Below are 17,704 nucleotides of genomic sequence, written 5' to 3'. Positions count from 1 at the left end.
CCAGCCAAGGACTTACCTGGCCAAACCTACCTGAGCAGGGGCTCCTCAGGGGCCTCTTTCCCTGCCCAGCTCCTCCTGGGCTCAGGGAGGTTCAGTTTTGGCACAAAGCAGTAGTTGGTAGTTGGTGTGTGGCAGAGGAGAGGTGACAGTGGGGTTGTGGCAGCTCAGGCTGTTGCAGAGCAGCACCTTCTGGGTGACCCCCTCTCCTTGTCAGGCTGGTTCATTAAAGGGGATCATTAAAGGGCTTTTTAAACCCCAGTGATAAAACTTTGCAGCAAGTACCTGCCTGCACGTGCTGTCTGTGGGCCCTGGGTGAGAAGTGAACACTGAATGCTCAGAGGCTGCAGGGAAATAACCCATTAACACGTTTTTATTGGTGTAGCCATGAAGCAGCCAGTGGATGGAAGAACCAACTTTTTGTAGGGAGCTTAAACATGGGGAGTAATCTCTGACAGTCCCCACGAGCCACAGCTGATGTGCAAGGTGTGGGTCCTTGCAGGAGGGATGTGCTGAAACAAACTTCCCAGGCAGCAGAGAACCCGAGGGTGGTGGTTTCTGACTTTGTCTCCCTGGGGACCTCTGTGTTCCAGGGGGGAATGAGGGCATCTGGCTGCACCTTGGCACACCTTTAACCCAGGAGAGCAGAGAGCTGGGCACAGAGGCTGGAGCTGGGGTGGGCCTGGGGTACAGCTCCTGCTGCCCGGGCACTGCAGCCTGGCACTGGCACTGGCACAGTCTGAGGCTGGAGAAACACCCAACTTATGCATTAGCAAACAGGAAAATCTTCAGCTGAAGGCTGGGCCTGGTCTAGGAACTCCCCTTGGTGGTTTGTGAGGGTTTTGTCCAGTGAGTTGAGGGTGAGCCCGATTTAGGAGCAGGAAGGTGTGTGTCCTTGCCTCTCTCCAGGGTTTTGCTGTGGCCACGTGCCAGCAGCGCTGTCACTCTGGCCCCTTTGGCTCCTGCTGAGAGCAGCTTCAGAGCAGCTGGAGCTTTTTTTCCCTCTGAGATCCTTTTCCAGTTTCTTCAAGAAGGTGCTGCAGCTGACAAGTAAGAGTTTTCTATTTTAGAGGAACCACAAAAGTTTCAGGAGAGGGAAAGGAGGAATCGATTCTGCCTGCTGAGGAAATTAGTCAAGAAGCACTTCTTTTAAGGCAGAATTACTCCAGTATATAAGGCTTGGAGTTAAAATTAATGTCAGGGTATTTCTTATACATAAAAAAACATGTCTGTTTTGGCTGATAACGCTTTGCTGTTATCTCCTCTCACCCATTTTGAGCTTGGTGATAACTCCAAATAAACTTCCTTCTGTCTGTGTAACGTGGTATGATGTGGCCCCACTTATACTCTTGGCCTTTAAAGAAATATTTAAGGTAAAGGTAAGTAAGTGCCTCACATTAAGTTTAATGTAAATGTAGGTTTGTTTATTCAGTATTGTAACAGCTAAATTACTCTTTCTGTGGGTAATTCATGCTTTCGGTGTCTGGAACAATATTTAAGTGCCAGCAAATTGCTTTAATTTGAGGTGCAATCTGCTAAACTCGGCAGTGAATTGGTGTTTTCTGGGGCATGGCTTTCACAGGGCAGTGGAGTGTGATTGTTAATACCAAAGTATACAATTTTCAGCGTGTCCAAACAGTCAGTGGTAGCAGTTTCCATTGAGGAGTCACTGGAAGTAAAATGTAATTAGTTCTGTTTTACTGAGCAAAGTGGTTTCTAACCCAGCAGCTGAGGAGGAGAGATCCTGAGTCCACAGCTGGCTCTGGGATCTGGCTGTGTTTTCAGACTCTGCTGTGAAGATGAGTGTGCAGAGGTGGAAGTCTTGTCTGACAGTGACAGCCAGCACTTTGTGGAGCTGCTTTCTCACATAGTTTCCATGCAGGATCAGCTTGTGGAGTATCACAATTATAGTACAGGTCTGCATTGATTTATTTGTTAAGGAGGATAGAACTATGGAAGGTAGAGGAACATGGTGTTTTCCCAGGGTAGTGATGCACAGTCATAAATTCTCCTTGGTGAACAAACTTCCAGCACATCTACAAGTATCTGTAACTCGAGCCATGGCTTAAGCAGAGCTTTTTGAACAGGTCAGTGTGTAACACTCCTTGTGCTCCACACTTAAACTGCAAGGGAAAGAACAGGGAGTTTTATGTCTGTTTATAAGTTATCATCCTGACAGTTCCAGGAAAAAAATATTTCAATATTATAGTTAATCCTTGGAGAAACTACAGTTGATTCTTGAATAGAGTTGAGCACAATGAGATGGAAGAGAGGATGCAGGAGGTGATGTTTAAGGTGTATTTGTGAAGGTGGGTGCCTGCAGCTCATGGGCTGAGCACACTGGGAGGGGTCTGTGCACTGTGTAAAACTCTGTGTCCATTGTCATGTGTGGAGGAGTCTGTGTGTCCAAATCTGAGCTATTGGGCTCTGACTTCGTATTTTCTTCACTGGACTTTTTTAAGACAGGCTGCCAAGGGGCTTAAGCCTCACTGGGGCTTTCTGAAGTGGAAATGGTGAAGTTTTTTGCTCCAAGGTTAGAAATAATGAGTGCCAGGTTGCAGCTTCCTGAATGTTCTTCCCCATCCCTGGAAGTGTCCAAAGTCAGGTTGGAGCAACCTGGTCTAGTGAGAGGTGTCCCTGCTCATAGGATGGGCTTTAAGGTCCCTCTCACCCCAAACCATTCTGTGATTCAATGATTCTGTATTCTGGGTTTAAATACAAATAAAACACTGGACACTCAGCTCTGGAGTGGAGCTGCTCTCACAGTAACCCTTCAGCTGGTAAGCCCTGAGTTGAAACAGCTCCGTGCTCACCTTCCTCTGGGAAAGGCTTTTTTGCCATCCAAAGGCAGAAAAGGCATTTTGTTCCCAAATATTTCCACTGGCTGCAATGGCCAAGTGTTCTCCACTGAGAAGGCTCCACTTTCCTGACAGGTGATATTGTCCTGAGGACCTGCATGGTCTTCAGAGAACAGAGTTATTTGGAAGTGGGTGACTGGCAGTGTTTAATCTAAAATTTGAAGAGCAATGATTCTAGGAGATGAGTAAATCCATTTCAGGGTTTTTTTTTCATATCCATAAAGCTCCCTTGTGATATGTCCTGACAGAAGTGTTGTGTTGGTAACTGTTGCTGAAAGGATACAGTGACTTCTCTGCAAACCTGACATTTAAAACTTTCCCAGTTTGTAAGACTATTTTTCTCTGGTTTTGTGAACAAACAGACCATGCTTAAATTCTCATGAGCAGTTACAGGAGCATATTACTCTCCAGTGTGTTGAATAAATAAATTCTACAATGTATTCAACATTTTATTCATCAGGCTCTCATCTCTCTTAAGATTAATTTTAAGGAATCATTCCTTAAATGATTCCTCCATCATTTAAGTAATTGTCCAAGAAGCTTCCCTAGGAATTTGATAACAGTTTGCCTGCTGCATTTAAAATACACTTATACATTGATAGATGGTTTTATTTTTTAAGAAAAGAGTGAAAAGTCTGTATTGTGGTGACATTAATAGGGCCTTTCTGAGTTGCATTCAAATATAAACTGCTCTGTGTTAACAGCTCTCGGTAGATACTCTGTGAAGGGGTTACATAATATTTAAGAACTTCAGAAAGCTCTGGACCCCTTGAAGCCATTCTCATCGAGTCCTTCAGTGCATGTTGGATGATTTTAAATGTCCACCAGTTCTCTGGAGTGGATTAAGATGGAGCAGATGGTCTCAGAATGATTTTGGCCAAGCAACACCTTTAAGGGCCTGACTGGGCCCTCACCATAACCCAGGGAGGTACCACAGTGAGTTCAGGTGAGTTCCTTACAGCAGAAAGCACCAAACTCATGATAAATCAGAAGGGGCACATTTTAAGGCTGGATTTTCTGTATTATTCTGCTTGAATAGTCATCAAACTGCCTTTCTGTCTCGTCGAAGTAGGAGCAGTTGTTCCCATGACTTTTCTTGCCCAGCAGCCTCATTTTATGGCTCTCTAAATTTTGAAGGAATAATTTTGGATCTCAGTTCATGGCTTATAATAAATAGTAACTACCAATATTAGTCTGGTTGAAGTTTTTGTACGGGAGGAAGAGGAGGAGAAATGATTCTGATGTGGACAAAGGAAACTCTGTCATGGTTGGGTGTCCTTAGGACCAGTGCAGTGATTGAGGGGATCTAGAGGGGATGTGAGGTGGTGAAATGGTGATAGACAGTGACCACAGAGCCTGAGTGGTGGTGGAAACCTTGGGCATCTCCTTTGGGTTCACATTTGCTCAGAGCACTGTGCTGGGGCAGGGAGGTTTGGAGTATTGAATTTATAAGTCCTTTATAATACAAACTGCTCTAGCTGTATAGATCTCTTTGAGAGGACAGAACTTTAAATTGCCACTCTGAGTCTAGTTTGGAGCAGATAAAAATGAGTGTTTCAGTGTGTATCTGCTCCTTGCTGTTCAGGATCCTCAGGTGGGAATGGTGGGGGACCTTTCATGGAAGGGACTTGGTGGAGCTTCATGGTCCATGACCTCCCCTGAAGCAGCATCACCTTTATAAAACAGCTCCTTCTGGACTTGTCTGATCTGTTCTTAAACTTCTGTAGTGGTTCTGGAGACTATTGAAGAGCTTATTTGAGTGCATTGGTAGCTCTCTGGGTATTTTATATGTAATCAGTGTTTGTCTTGTTGCAAATCAGGCCAATGAGCATGAAAACAGTTGATTAACATGTTCTTTATTATGACTAATAATGCAGAGGAAGGCTGGTTTCAAGCTTCACATGTTTCATCCTTATTTTTACAATACTGTGTAAAATGAGTTCTTAAACTTTTTGTTACTAACCATGTTTTCAAAACCCCTTTCCACCACTCTCCTCTGACCTCTTTATGTATGTTCTTTGTGAACTGTCACACCTTGAATGGACATGTAATTCCAGATCAGTTTGATTCCTGTACCATTCCTTGCAGTTTGGGGTTGTGTGGAAAACAACACTAAATTATCTTTCCTGGTGGGTGCCAGTGAGAGTGGCAGTGAGTGCCTGGCATTGTGCTCCATGGCCCTTACTCTGGAATTTGTGCCACCCACTTTTCCAATTGATTATTATTTCTTCAGCTGCTGGTCTTTTTAAATCAGGCTAATGAATTTTTATTTGCCCAGGGTTTTTTTTTTTGTGGGGGTGGAAAAAGAAATGTGAGGGTTCACATTCTCTGTTTCATCTGCAACTGAGGGTTGGCACTACAGGTACAATTCCTAAGGTATTATACAAGATGCTTAGTAACTGTTGGAGCTGACAGACAAGTATTTCTCTCTGCAGGAACAAAAATGTCTTCCAGTTGTTGGCTAATAAATACAAATGGAGAAAAGTCTTTCACTGTTGATGTTTTCTGTTGGCCTTAAAGACCTTTTCCTGGAGTCAGGAGCTTTTCCCTCAGTGCCACTTCTGTCCCCTGGGCTGGGGGTGTGTCTTGTCTTCCCAGTCTGTATTTTACCACCTCTTGTGTCTTCTAAATGGCTCCTCCAATGGACACTCCTCTGGTTGGGTGCTTTCCCTTGCCTTGCCCAAGCATGGAGTGTATTCCTGCTGTGTCAGGGCCCTTGGATGTGTCACTGGGAATGGGCCATGGGGAGAAAAGCTGGAGCACTGGTGGCACTTCCACTGCTGGGGATTTGTGTCTCCAGGCCCTTTGTAAGTGCTGGGACCAGTTGTGTTTTCTGCTGTTGTTTCTGCTGGCAAACTCTCCTTGTTCCCTTGGCTGCTGTGGCCTCTCCCCAGCCCAGGGATGTGTGTGGGCACTGCCAGGAGGGAGCAGAGGGCTCAACCAACTCCAGGGAAATATTTCAGCTCTGGCCATTTCTTCGCACTACGGAATTTTATTGGAACCTGCCCTTACTGTTGTTTGATCCTGGCTTTGTAAAGTGTATACACAGCAAGGTATCTGGATGATATTACTTTACCACTGAATAAAACCTAAATATAAATAAAACTTATGCAAATTGCTTTGACTCTTTAAATTAGGCCTGGAACTTCTAAGTCTGGAGGTACAGATAATGCTTGTTGTACCTGGACACTTTTTGGACAGTTCTTGGTGGTCAAGAAGCATTTCTTCTACTTTTTACTTGTGTTTTGCATCACAAATTAATCATTTTTTAAGGCATGGACTCCAAATGAATTTGTCTATCATAGAAGATATTCCCAGTGGATGACTTTCAACCCAAACCATCGATTCCTTCGTGTTTAAAGATCTGTTTTACTAAAATACTATTTGAAAACTGGCCTCCACCTCCAAGAATATCTTTGGTTAGTATTGGAACTTTCTTGGCAAACTGACTTTCAGACATTTTCAGTGATTATGAACAAAGTAGTGCATGATCATCTTTTTGGTATGTGGTGGCTGTGAGTAGTGTCTGGTGTTCCCTGTCTTTAGACAACACCATGTCAGGTTGGGGGTAGGGGGAACTGTTAATAGATCAGCTGCAAGGGAACTGAACTAAATACCAGCATGTTGTAACCTGGATTCTAATTTGGTGTGTTTGGGCTGTATCTTTGAAAAAAAATGACATTCCAGTTTCCTGCTGATGGAGTGTGTTGTCAGTGTCTGATTATCTTGTTACCTGTGAGGTGAATAAACCCTGCACCGCTGTGTTTCCATTGCCACGCTCAAATAAAGCCTCCTGTGAAACAGCAACTTTTCTCTTCTTATTATTCCATATTTTAGATTATTATGCAGTGAAGTAGCTTTTATACCAAAGCAGTGCTGGGGGGAAGATGTGGCACTGATGGGGGACCCCAGTGTGGGTGAGGAGTTGGTGCTTGGCTGCAGGTGACACCGGGAGCTCCGAAAAGAAGGAATATCAGCAGGTGCTGTCCTCATGGAGTGGGCACTGCTCCTCCTTGGAATAGTGGGCACTGCTCCTCCTTGGAATCAGTTCTGCCCCCGTGGCCATTTCAGCAAGATTCACCCTGAACCCAGGATTTTCTTGAAGGTTTTCCTGAGGATGTACACAGCCCTGTGATCTGTGACAGTTTGGGAACTCCTGTGAAGTGCTGCCGGCCCCAGGGGCAGGGGGAGGACAACAAAAACTGGACAAATGCTCCTGTGAACTGTCTGGACCCTCCTTGTATTGACTGGCAACAGAAAACTCCAGCTTGGCAATAGACACCTGGATTTGTGTCTGTAGGAAGATGGAAGAGCTGTTTGGACTTCTGTGGTGTCTCCACTTCCCTGCTTGCTTCTGTCAAACTGTTTTGATGCTACAGGTGGGACAATGATGCCAAAGCACCTTCTTTGAAACCAGCAACATGTGGAGTATTTATAGATATTTTGAGTAAGTAAGTTGAAGTATGGTGGCAAATACTTTCTCTCCAAGCCAGTGTGTTGTGATCCCTGTGAGCTCTGTTTCACCTGGCCCACAGTGGAGTCAGGTTATTGATTATTTAACCTGTGATTTCAGGAGGATGATGGTGTTACACTTTGGTTTTAGCAGAGTGTCAGTGATGGGGGACTCTGGGCTTAGCAGACCAAATTTAAATACCCTTTAAAAACTTGTAAAGGTGCTGATGTGCCCCAGGTGGGTGATGATACTGTATCAAAAGGTGCCTTTTAGCATTGTTATGTGACCTTTGTCATGTAAAAGTGCCTTTCTACCAGAACACAGTGGGCAGGGAACTGCATTAGCAGTTTCACTGCAAGTTTTTTGTGATTGTGCACCAGTGTTTTCGTGTTAAACAGAAATAGCTGCTCCTTCTACTCCAGGCCTAACTAAGTGTCTCATCTTTCCTAACTCAGATCTCATACGGTTGTGCATGCAGAAATCTTTAGAAACATCCCTGTGAAATGTTAAAAAAAAAAAAAAAAAACAAAAAAACAACCAAACAAAAAAAGCCAACCAAAACTTAAAATTGCTTTATCCAAATGACTGCAGTAGAAAGTTTGTGTGACATTTGTTTCTCAGGCAGCAGTGGAGGGAGTGCAGGTTGTGCTGTGTCCAGGCAGTCCTGGGGAAGGCAGGGAGGTGTTACATGGGTGTTCCTGTTGTGTTTGGGATCTGGACTGGTCTGGAGGTGAAGGAAGAGAATCAAAACATGACATGGAGTGTGCTGGTCCAACAGAAAACACATCCCAGCATGTGGAAATGGTGATGCAGCTCGTGTGGATGCTGAGCTTGCTGCTGTTTTCAGATCTCCCTGGGAAGGTGTCACTGGAATTGGAGGTGGGAGGGAGCAGCTGTACCTCAGACTTTCCAAACCCCCCCTTAAACTGCTGGGTAACACTTCCCCTGAAGTTAGTTACTGAATCGGTCCTGGTTTATAAATGCTAAAATAGGATTAAGATGGCAGTTAAGAAAAGGAAATTAAGCTGTTTGATCTTTTCCAGAGAGTTCAGCAACCCCTGCTTTTTTCTGAGGCTGGAGTAAAAACATTTAGTGCTTAACTTGGAAAAGATCTTGGATAGCAGTAGTAAAGCTCCTGAGTGTGGCTGAATGGCTGGATGACTTTAGGAGCCTTACATGGAATAAATAAGATTTGTTTTCTGTGGCTGTCATTAGGGTTGGCTGGAAGGGATTATCACAGATGACTCAAAGCAGATGTTCTGCAGTAAACTTTGGAGTGAGTTGGTGTGTGCCAGTCAGTGCTCCCAGCACGGGAACAGCTCGGGATCATTTGGGACACTGTAAATTATTCTGAGCTGGTTCCTGACAGCTCCCAAATGCAGGTCCTGGGGTTGCTTCATGGCAGTTGTTGTTTTGGGGGTGCTAAGGGCTGCAGTGCAAGCAGACAAAGGCAGGTAGAAACTAAAATGCAAGTTCTTGAGGCACTGAGTGGTGCAGTTACACTCCTGAGAGGTGTCTGGAGAGCCAGGCTGCCAAAATTCCCTGTCCCACTCTGCTCTGTGGAACTTTGTTGTGTATCCAATAAGCATCTTTAATAGCCCTTTGTATTAATAAATCAACATTTCTGGTGCTGCTCAAAGTAGGAAGGTCCTGGTAGGTTTTGTAGAGTCAGCCTCACGTTATTATGTGACAGATATGAATTTTATTAAGCCAGTGACAGATGGTTTAAGATAAAGATACTGGTGTGCAATATTGCTGTTATCCCAACAGGTGTCTTCTCATGGAATGAGTGACACTTGAAGTGTTTTGGGAGGTCATCTTGTTTCCATTGCTGTTTAACTGTACCCCAAGAAACTTCATAGTCTGTGTTATTTTGAAACAGGCAATTTGATTCTCATTATAAACTTCTCTTTATGGCAGTTTCATTGAAACATTCCAAGAAAACTACTGGGGAAGGGGGAGGAAGTTGTTGAACCTACCTGAACATTGTATTTATTTATTTTTAAAGAACCAAACTTTCCTATAGGTGAAAAAGGGAAAATGAGGGGAGCTTCTTGCTGGAAGTGTGAGATGTTGGGAGCCTTCCTGCTCTGAATTGGTGACAAATGTGTGAGGAATCCCAAAGGGGTGGTTTGTGTTTTAGCTGGAGTTGAGTGGTGTAAAGCCACTTTCACTGTCCTTAATTGGCACCACATGTCCCCAGAAGAGGGAGGGAAGTCCCAGCCTGGCAGTGCTGGTGTAGACCCGGGCCCTGGGAGATGATTTACCATTTGGGGGATCCATTCCTGTGTGTTGGGGTGTGCTGAACAAAGGCAAAGCTGTTACTGGAAATTCCCTGACCAGTTTTCATCTTTCTGTAGGTGTGTGCACACACAACATCCCTTTCCCCTTCCTGATAGGCTGACAATCCTTTTTTTTGCCATCAGTTTGTCATTCAGATAATGAATATTTGGGGATTACCAGTAACTGCAAAAATCGTTGTACCAATTACTGGTGTTTGCAATGCAGAGCCTTCTGCACCCTGGTAGTTCAGAGTCTAAAATCTGTGTTGGGAAGGAGAGTATCATGTTTTACAAGTTTAAAAATGTGTCTGGAAAGTCTCAGAATTGAGCATTAACTATTCTAAGGGCTCTGGTGCTAGAAACTGAAAAAAACCCCCAACCCTGGTATTATCTATTAGTTAAACTGTGGTGCTAAACTGTGCTTCCTGAGCACTGAGGGCAGGGCAAGGATCAAAACAGGGATGAAAGTCAGTGCACTGAAGTGAAATAGTGAAAACTAAAATATGTCAGAATAGGTGCTGTTGCTGCTCTAAAGGTTAAGCAGAGTTTTAGCAGAGCTGACCTCTTGATAGGGCTGTAAATATCTGCAGAGACAACGTAGCTCAGAGAAGAAAGAACCAGGACAAATTAATTAATCTTTGGCCTGCAGTTGGTTTCACGGCCTGTAAGAGTTAGAATCATTCAAAGCCTGTTTAGACTTTTAAACTTAAGTTTGATAAATCAATCAGAAAATCAGGGAAGGTGTTTCATCACTGCCAGGTTTATCCAGGTACCCTCAGCATTAAACAGTTCTGCTGGGGTGGACAGAACATGGTCTATGCCCAAGATTTCCTGAAAGAAAGAGACTTCAGCTCCTGGTTCTTCTGTTGTATCCTAAGGGAAGGGTAGAACTGACTTGGAAAAGCCAATTCTTACAAAGTTTGGTCTTTTTAAAATGAAGAATCGTGCAGGGGACTGTGGCTGGGGGGGCAGAGCTGCTGGTGATGCTCCTGCTCAGGCTTCAGGGGGATGTGGGATCCCTGCAGAGGTTCTTGCTGAGAGGTTTTTCTCTCGTGCACTTCATGTCCAGTTGAGTCACAAATGCAATTAAGCAATAAATGAGGCTGTGATTCAAGTTTCTCTGTGCTTATCTCTTAAATCTGCCTCCAAAGGTGAATTAGAAATTCCAAGTTTCGGTGCTTGTAACATCAGGTAATGGAAATTAGGGATCTCTGTGTAGGATCCTAAACTCGTTCAGGTTGGAAAAGCTCTCTAAGATTACCGAGTTCACCCCTAAACCACGTCCCTAAAATGTGGATCTGGGGTTCCTTGTGGAAATTATTAAAATGATTAAAATCAGGCGTGTGCTGGGGATGTTCAGACTGGGGGAGCTGTGTCTGTGTGCAGCTCACTGCTGGTGCCGAAATGCTGCAGTGCAGCCCATGAGAAAACCTGAGGCTCACTTTTTAAATGTGATTTTTGTGGGTTTGTGCAGTTCCTCCTCCCCGTGTTCCCCCCCAGCACGGGGGTCCCGGGGGGGTTGGAGTGGCCGGAGGAGTCTGGACAATGGTCTGGGGACACCTACTGGGCACAGCCCCAGCCCCAGGAGCCTCTGGAGACTCTTGGTGTGCAGCCACAGGAAGCAGCAATATCGTGAATAAAACTGTACAATGCTGACTTCTGTAAATCTGAAGCGGTGCCTAAAAAAAAACCCAGATTTCCCACTGGAGTGGTCGCTGCTCTTGGCCCACCGGGCACTTGTTTCCCGTTAGGACAATTAATTGATGCTTTGCCCAGGGGTCTCAGAACTTTGCTACTAAGTCACAGCTGTTTAATTGCAAATGTTTCCTTGAGTTTTACATAAGAGTGTGTTTGTTACAGCTCCTGCAGCTTCCAACTAGGTCAGTAAAGTGTCCTTGTCCCTATTTCTTGAACAATCAGCTCCCCAAAGCCAGACAGTCTGATAGCAGTTTGTGATTAAGGCTCCCAGCAATTATAAAGTGGAAGGTCTTAAATTACATTTGATAACTAAGACCTGTACATGAAACATGGAGTGACTTTGTGTTCCTTGTTGCAGATCCATAACATGGTGGCAGTGCTGGAAGTGATCTCCAGCCTGGAGAAATATCCCATTACCAAAGAGGCACTTGAGGTATGTCACGCTCTGAACATGATTTTTGTGTGTATAAAAGGACTTTCTCTGCCTTTCTAATTTCCATTGGAGCTTTTCTGGAAACAATAGATGGATTGCAAAGGATTCACAATTAAGATATTATTTTGTCCCTCTCGTGCTGCTTCCGACATCTCGCTGAACACAGGGATCCTTTCTGGGCCAGATCAGTATTCTGGGCAGCACAGTTCCTGTTTGTGCAGGGCACTACATTGATCATCACTTGCCACTGATGAATTTGGGTGCCTTCAGCAATATGACTCTGCAGTTTTGGTCACCTTCGTAGATGTTTGGTGACCGAGCACCAGAAATCTGAAATAGGAGTATAGTTGCTGTGTATCTTTAAAATCAATCTAAAATTCATTTAGGCAGGTTTCAATACCTGATCTTTTTGGTGAGAGCAGGTGTGGGAGAGCTGCAGTCTCACTGGCCACTCGTAGAAACAGCCCAAAGAAGTTTTATGGCTGATTTATATTTTTTTTTCACCCTTTGTATTGAAATTAGCGGTGTTCTTGCTTTTAACTGTTGCTTAATTACAACTCCACCTGTTATTTCAACATATGTATCCCAACAGGTTGCATATTTCTCTCACAGGCTGGTCTATGTTCTCCTTTGAAGTCCTTTTCTTAAGTAATCTGACTTGTGGAACAATTCTTTGTTTTCAAATGTGCTTTGGGAACAATCAAACATTTCACTTCCTTCCGCTCACAAAACCACTCTGGGACACCCCAGGAATTTGTTTAAATGGCTCTTCCACGTGTTTCCAAGATACTGGGGAGTGAAGGGAGAGGAGAGGTGGAGGAGGAAGGTAGGACATGTCACACCTAGCAGTCAGCTTTGTCAAATGGAGATTTTTATTGTTAATTGTTACTGTAACAGGCAAAGACCCTGGAATTCTGTTCTCTTGGCTCCTTCTGCAGATCTTAGACTTTCACTGTGGTGAACACAAACCTTTTGGGTGCTGCATCTGAACTCACACCTTTATTCTCAATGTTCTTTCTCATTAAAGAATTCCTTTCTGATGTTTTTCCCAGCTCAGGGAATAAAGACTTGAAACCCACAGGTGGTTTCATGTTGAGTGGCCGAGCTTTGGAAAAGATTAATTCAACACTTAAATCTTTAGTGTTTTTAACCAGGGTGAGCAAAAGCAGAAACGTTCCTTTAAGAGTTTTTCTTGGGATGATGATACCTGTTTGTAAAACAGCTTGTCTGTCTTTGTAGGAAACAAGGCTCGGGAGGCTCATCAATGAGGTGAGGAAGAAGACATCCAATGAGGAACTTGCCAAACGTGCCAAGAAATTGTTGCGGAATTGGCAGAAGTTGATAGAACCCGTGACCCAGAACGACCCAGTGCCAAGAGGGCTCCCCAACCCACCTGGATCAGCGAATGGAGGTGCTCACAACTGCAAACCAGAGACACAACTTCCTGCTGTGGCTGGAGCGAAGCCCATCAGCGAGCTGAAAAGCAGGAATGACATACAGAAACTGAATTCTCCCAAACCAGAGAAACTGGGAAATCGGAAAAGGAAAGGCGATCACAGGGATGGGCAGCAGGGCCCTCCTCCCCCAAAAGTCTCCAAAGCTAGTCATGAAGTATTACAAAACTCTTCACCCCCTCCAACAAACGGAATTGGAGGTAGTCCTGAAAATTTTCCCAGCCCTGTAGACGTAAATCTACACGCGGGGCCCGAGAGCAGCAGGACAGAACTCAGTGAAAACGATAAACACAATAAGATCCCAGTAAATGCTGTAAAACCTCACACCAGTTCTCCAGGACTTGTAAAACCTTCAAGCACTTCCTCGTTGCTAAAGACTGCAGTGCTTCAGCAGCATGATAAATCAGAAGAGACCACGGGCCCTCACCAGCCCAAGAGCCCTCGCTGCTCCTCCTTTAGCCCCAGGAATGTCAGGCAGGATACTTTTGCTCGGCAGCACAGCACGTACTCACCAAAGGATTCGATGCCCAGTCCATCTCAGAGGTCTCAGTTCTTAGACACTGCACAGGTGCCATCGCCACCACCATCCCTGATGCAACCACCCACACCTCCCCTGCCAGCCAAGAGACTGGAGCTCCCCCAGCCCTCGGCCGCCGAGGTCCCGCAGCACTGGCAGGAGCAGCAGGTCCCTCCTGAGGGACACAGGCACCCAGCGGGGCCCCTCCACACATCTCCTACCTGCAAGGCTGGCACCCACCCCGGGGACTCGCTCCTGCCACACGTGGGCTTCCCACAGGACACTTCCAAAATGGACAGTGACGATGCTGCTTCAGGGTCTGATAGTAAAAAGAAGAAAAGGTACCGACCCAGAGACTACACAGTCAACTTGGATGGGCACGTGACAGAAGGGGGTGTGAAACCTGTGAGGTTAAAAGAGAGAAAACTCACTTTTGATCCCATGACAGGACAGATAAAACCTTTAACACCGAAAGATCCTTTGCAGGTAGAAATCCCTGCACTTACTGAACAGCACAGGACAGAAACGGAAAAGCAGGAGCAAAAACCCAACCTGCAAAGCCCTTTTGAACAAACGAACTGGAAAGAGTTATCCAGAAATGAAATCATTCAGTCATATTTAAACAGACAGAGTAGCTTGCTGTCCTCATCAGGAGTACAGACTCCAGGAGCTCACTACTTCATGTCTGAGTATTTAAAGCAGGAGGAAAGCACTAGAAAAGAGGCTAGAAAGACTCACGTTCTAGCTCCTAACAGCAAACCTACAGACTTGCCTGGGGTCACCAGGGAGGTCACGGGCGATGACCTCGACAGGATACGTGACCACAACTGGCCGGGCGTGAACGGTTGTTATGACACACAGGGTAACTGGTATGATTGGACACAGTGCATATCCTTAGATCCACACGGGGATGATGGGAGGTTGAACATCCTGCCTTACGTCTGCCTAGACTGAGAGCAGGTTTTTTGCTAAAACCCTGCTTTTTTTTTTTTACACCTGCAGTTGGCAAAAACTGGCAGACACGATGCCACTTCCAGCTGGAGAGAACCTCCTGTCCTGGACAAACAGGCCCCACGAGCAGAGGGGGGGAGGGAGCTGGGCCTTTCCAGCTCGTTCCTTTAAATTCTCCTTTTGTGAAATGCTGCTACCAGTTTACTAACAATTGCAAAGGAAGGCATACGAAGGTTGATCAGTGAGTTCAAAACTCTCTAGCCAGCCAGCTATAAAAAGTGTTAGTCCCCCAAGAAGTGAAGAGGATTTCCAGCACTTTCTGAATGCCGGAATCTTAGTACAGGCAGGTACAGAGAAAATTGTGGAAGTTACCTTAACAAAATATGCATCTATTTATTTGACTTGATTTGGTTTTTTTTTTTTTTTTTTTTTATTATTTGGCAGTGAGATATTCGAGAGACAATGTGCAAAAACTGTAGTTTTATTTCTATCACATCTCTGAACATGATTGCGTTGGTCTAAAGTCATGTGGTAAATGGAGATTGGGTTTTAAACAGCAGGTGTTGCACTGCAGGCTGGGCCTCCAGCTTCAGCTCAACATTCCATAGGCATCCACATCCTTTAGTCTGGTTTCAGTTTAAATCCAGTCTCTGAGAAATGCTGCAAAAACTAGATGTTTAACGATATTTTTTGATCCCACCACCACCAGCCAAATATTTTTCCTCCTTTTCCCTTCCTGCAAACTTCTAGGTAAAAAAAAAAAATAAAAAAAAAATAAAAAAAAAAGGACAAAAAAAATAAAAAGAAAAATCACCTTTTCTAGAATCTAAATGTAATGAGGGTGCTACAAGTTTGTAACTGTACTGTGAGAGGGAAAAAGGAAGCCTGTTTGTATGCTGGAAATATACTTGTTACCATTCCTTTAGATATTGTTTGCCTTATGGATATCCATCATAAACGCAATTTGCAAAAACAAAGAGCCTTAGTGAATGTACAGTAACTAGACTTCTGTGTTCCTGGGATGCAGAAGGGAGCAACTTTGCTATTTGGTCCTTTAAGTGGACACGTTGTGATATAAATGTGGAAATAAAAAAAATTTGCACAAAACAGTTTGTGAATTATTTATATTTCACTCGTTTCCCTCCCTCTCCCCCCCCAAGTTTGCTCAGTTCAGCCCAGCCAAGGGACCCTTGACCCCAGGAATCCGTTGGAGCAGTTTGGTGAAGCCAAATGCCACGGACACTGCTGAGAGCAGCTCTTAGGGATATATGGGATGTCTTCCAAGTACCTTGGTGGTGTTCAGTCACACAGGTTAGATTTTGGTTTTAACTCTGGAGACTGATAACCCAATTGCTGTTAATGTACCTCAAAGTGTAAAGGAACCAGAGTTCATTTTCTTGTTTCAGTAACTTTGTAATATTTGATTCCTCGCTGTTACAGTGCTTTCTAAAGCAGCCTGGGTGTAGAGAGTGAAGGGTTTTAATACCTGTAATTGCTTTAACATTTGGGACTGGCTGTTTTCTGCAGTCCCCAGTGCTGGGCTTCTGTCCAGGGGAACAGGGGAGGGGACACTATACCAAAAATATTCCCAGGTTTAGTGATGTTAATGCTGTTAACCCGTTTGTGCTGGAGAAGAGCCTTGGTGAGAGCTCTCCTGCCTCTGAGAGCAGAGTCAGGCTCTTCCCTGGTTTTCACAGAAGGGTGCTTCTGACCACATTAAGTTGGTTCATTCCCTGGAATACAACTGATGAGGTTTGGTTTATTTTCATGTCATTCTTGTTCAAACCTACTGCTTTTGTGATCTGACTGCTACTGAAATGTGTGGGTGTCTCAGAAAGCTGATGTCTCTGTGCTTCCATTTCTGAAATCTGAGGTCTGGGAGTGAAAAGTGGTTACCAAACAATGCTTCCAAGTATATTTTCAGTTTACTTCCATTTTGTTGTTCTGCAGTTGGTGAGGTGGAGCCAGTGTGGTTTGGATTGGGGAAAGCTCCTGTCTTGCAGTTCTGAGTGGTAGATTTGGTGGTAGAGGGATGAGCTGCTGGTCACTTTGGAAATGCTTGAGTTTTGTTTATGTAAAAAAATACTGTGCATCTTATGTCCCTCTGCCCCTCCTCCCCCCTTCCCTGAATGATCCCATTTAGGAACAGGGTCTGTGCTCTTTTGAGGCCTTTGACTAGAGGGCAAACTTCAGGAAATGACAAAGTATTGCATTACACTTGATAAAACTCCATCTTTTTCTCCACTGCTTCCATTTCTGATGCAGTTGATGGCCCTTGAGGACCACACTGGGTGAGGTGATGCCCGAAGCTCATCACAGCTTTCAGATTATATCCAACGAACTGCTGGTGCTCAGTTGCTTGAGGGAGCATCAGGAATCAGACCTCTGGCCCTTTCCCTGTGGTACAAAACTGCTGGAGAAACTCCTTCCCAGTGCAAGCTTTAAATCTTGTTCCATGCCGAGTTTGTTGCTGCTGTTAAAAGGTCAACTCACTTGGTGTCATCCAGGGTGAGACGAGGCTTGACAATCTTTATTTCAGCATGCCAGTATAACCAGTTCTGTGAGCTCCAACAAATGTGAATAAGTTTACAAGGTGATATTTTTTTGTCAATTTTGTAAACAAGTTCAAATGAAGTTTACCATGTGCGTACCTGCTGTGGACTCTCATTTGTGCCTGACTCAGTTACTCTGCTACTGCTTTCTCCTCCCTCTCTCGCAAAATTTATCCTTCTAATCCTAAAACCTGAAGTTAATACGCTGCCATTTCTTTCTTGTCAGTGGATGACACGAAATGGCTCATCAGCAAACCTTCTGGGAATCGCCATTACCTGAAGTGCATGTTTTTATCGGTATTAACGCTGCAAAAACGTCTCTTGACAGAGTGCGTGGATGAGCCGGGCTCTAGCAGCCCTCCTGCCTGCCAGGTACTCACCCATCCTTTCCCCCAGCCGGTTCCCGGAGTTAGTTTTAAAGGTCAGCAGCGACTGTCCCGGTGGCTCCCAGCCCGTGACCTTCGCTCCGTCCCTGCCCTGCGCCTCTCGCTGTCACACGGGCCGGGCTC

At 44.8% G+C, this 17,704-nt stretch overlaps 1 protein-coding gene across 1 annotated transcript; it reads left to right on the top strand.

Annotated features, from left to right (window-relative positions):
• Positions 1-11,595: 11,595 nt before the first annotated feature.
• On the top strand, positions 11,596-15,750 carry MED26 (mediator complex subunit 26). Its single transcript, XM_008933339.4, has 2 exons — positions 11,596-11,721; positions 12,961-15,750. Exons 1-2 carry the CDS (start codon positions 11,611-11,613, stop codon positions 14,644-14,646), a joined length of 1,797 nt encoding a protein of 598 aa, XP_008931587.2. The 5' UTR covers positions 11,596-11,610; the 3' UTR covers positions 14,647-15,750.
• Positions 15,751-17,704: the final 1,954 nt, after the last annotated feature.

The sequence above is a fragment of the Manacus vitellinus genome, unplaced genomic scaffold (assembly GCF_001715985.3).
Source record: "Manacus vitellinus isolate BGI_N305 unplaced genomic scaffold, ASM171598v3 scaffold_64_pilon, whole genome shotgun sequence".
Lineage (NCBI taxonomy): Eukaryota > Metazoa > Chordata > Aves > Passeriformes > Pipridae > Manacus > Manacus vitellinus.
Note: the sequence above shows the minus strand (reverse complement) of the source record. Positions and strands in the feature narration are given on the sequence as shown.

Excerpts from the sequence above, each read along its gene's own strand:
- MED26 (XM_008933339.4), top strand. The coding sequence starts at position 11,611 with ATGAAACATGGAGTGACTTTGTGTTCCTTGTTGCAGATCCATAACATG. Across the intron at positions 11,722-12,960 it reads TTACCAAAGAGGCACTTGAG|GAAACAAGGCTCGGGAGGCT; the intron begins GTATGTCACGCT and ends CTGTCTTTGTAG.